This window comes from Trifolium pratense, unplaced genomic scaffold (assembly GCF_020283565.1).
Source record: "Trifolium pratense cultivar HEN17-A07 unplaced genomic scaffold, ARS_RC_1.1 scaffold_62, whole genome shotgun sequence".
NCBI lineage: Eukaryota > Viridiplantae > Streptophyta > Magnoliopsida > Fabales > Fabaceae > Trifolium > Trifolium pratense.
The window spans coordinates 109,253-111,399 of NW_025721047.1; the positions used below are offsets into that span (position 1 = coordinate 109,253).

Consider the following 2,147-nt stretch of genomic DNA (forward strand, 5'->3'; position numbering starts at 1 on the left):
AGGAGAACTTGGTCGCGAGAAGAAAATTTCTTTATTTAAAAGGTCTAAACCCGCCATAACTTAATGGACCAACTTTTTTTGGGTGAACTAACTAAAAATGATTATTTGTATGGACCAACTCATTATTAATAATCTTCAACTCCTACATATATATATAATACGATATTCCTACCAATTAAGTTATCGCTAACATATGGATCCTTACTTCCATCATTTCAAGCAACATTATTTAATTAAAACTCACCCAAAAGAAAGAGAATGAAATTTAAACAAGCAACAAAATAGGCATGATAAACAAGTTTGTTGCATCAATATATGTTGATGTATATTGTCACCGATTCACAATAAACAATTAACCCCATTCTTCAATGTACAATATTCTATTCACACCTATCCCATTCCAGTTAATGTTCTATAAACAATTTTCTATACAAAAAAAATCCCAAATATGTAAAAGAAAAATTACAAAAAAATAAAAATAAAAAATCCTCTAATTTTTCACCCACTTGTTGGATATGAAGCAAGTAAATTAAAAGGTATACAATGAGAATTACTCCAAGAGTTTGCATGCAATTTAAGTATCTCTCTTGCTTTCTCCTTAGCCTTATTGCCACTATCAACTTGAAGAACCAAACAAAGCTTAGCAACAACACCTATTTGCAACATTTCTTGAACAACAAAATGTGTTGCAGAAAATCTTGAAACAGATAGAAGAATCCTCACTGCTCTATCATTAGCCAAAGTTGAAACCCTTAGAATCTTCTTTGAAACAATAGCTAAACCACAACCATGGCTTAATAGTTCTAATCTTCCATCAGCACATTGACATAACATCTCTAAAAGCACCAAAATCATCTCACATGGCTTTTTTTCTTTGCAATCAAGAAGAAGTTCTATTAAAACAGTAGCACAACCTGATTCCACTGCTTTTATTCGGTTTCTTCCGAATTCAACGAGTTGAATTAGTGTTTGTAGTGTTGCTTTTGATGCCTTTTTTGATATCTGATCTTTGAGAAGCTGGACTAATTCGAAGAAAAACTCGGTCTTTAGATTCGCTAGTTTTGATGGATCAGCAACTTTTGACATAGATTTCAACAGAAAAACTGAATATGTTCTTGAATCATAGTTACCCTTTTGCATTAATCTCAATAAAGAGTCTAAAAATTCTCCATTTTTGAAGTTTAAGAGAGTTATCAAACCTTGTTCTGTTAAGTGAAGATTGTAAAGAATGTTTATAGCTTCATCTTCTGCATCTACTCTGAAGTCAAAAGAAAAACCTTCAACATCATCATCATCAAGAATGGTAGCTTCAATTTCAAATTCTGCTGAAGAATTTGTATTGTTTTTTGTTGCTATTGATGCTAAGAACTCTACAGCGCCAGCCGATTCGATACACCTTCGATTGGTTTCACTCTCGGACGCGATAGTTTTAAGGTTTTTGAGGGATTGGATAAGCAAATGAGGTGAATCTGAAAAATCAGAAGCTTCTTTAAGATGTTTTTCTATAAGGGTTTTTGTTGTTGGTGGTTTTGGAGTTGGAATTCTTTGGATTCCATAACAAGTGTTAATGGTGCACCATGCTTGAATGAGTCTACGAAGAGTGTGATTTGGTGTGAGAATAATGAGATCATTATCATCATGTGAGAGTTGTTGTTTAGTGACAGGACATGTTTTGTTTTGAGATGAAAATAACCATTTTTCAATGGTTTCTCTATCGTAGGTTATTCCTGTTGAAACAGTAACTGGATCTTTCATGAGTTGTAATGAAATTGGGCAGAGGAAAAATGGTGAAACTTCGATTTCTTCATCCATTGTTTATGGTTGGTTTGGTTAGTTGAAGAAGCAGAAACTTGGACTTTGAAATGTTATTGGTTTTTGGTGGAGCTAGCTATATAGAAGAGTTGAGAAAATGAATGAATGAATGAATGAATAATGAATTGGTGTTGTTATTTATAGTGTTTAAATTGTGGGAAAGTCAATACATGCAAAAGTGAGGCTTTTTCATTTAATTGAAAAGTTATGTATGACTTTTCTAAATTTACCTAGTCATGTACTACTGCAGTATGCATCAACTTGAATGGTAATAAAAATAATTTGGTTTTGTTTTTTTATTTCAATTTTAAAAACTGATAAACTGAATCAAACCT

At 32.2% G+C, this 2,147-nt stretch overlaps 1 protein-coding gene across 1 annotated transcript; it reads right to left on the bottom strand.

The window, feature by feature from the left end:
* Positions 1-270: 270 nt before the first annotated feature.
* Positions 271-1,917, bottom strand: LOC123901271 (E3 ubiquitin-protein ligase PUB23-like). The gene has a single exon (XM_045951606.1). The coding sequence runs from the start codon at positions 1,810-1,812 to the stop codon at positions 499-501; it is 1,314 nt and encodes a 437-aa protein (XP_045807562.1). The 5' UTR covers positions 1,813-1,917; the 3' UTR covers positions 271-498.
* Between the last annotated feature and the right edge of the window lie 230 nt (positions 1,918-2,147).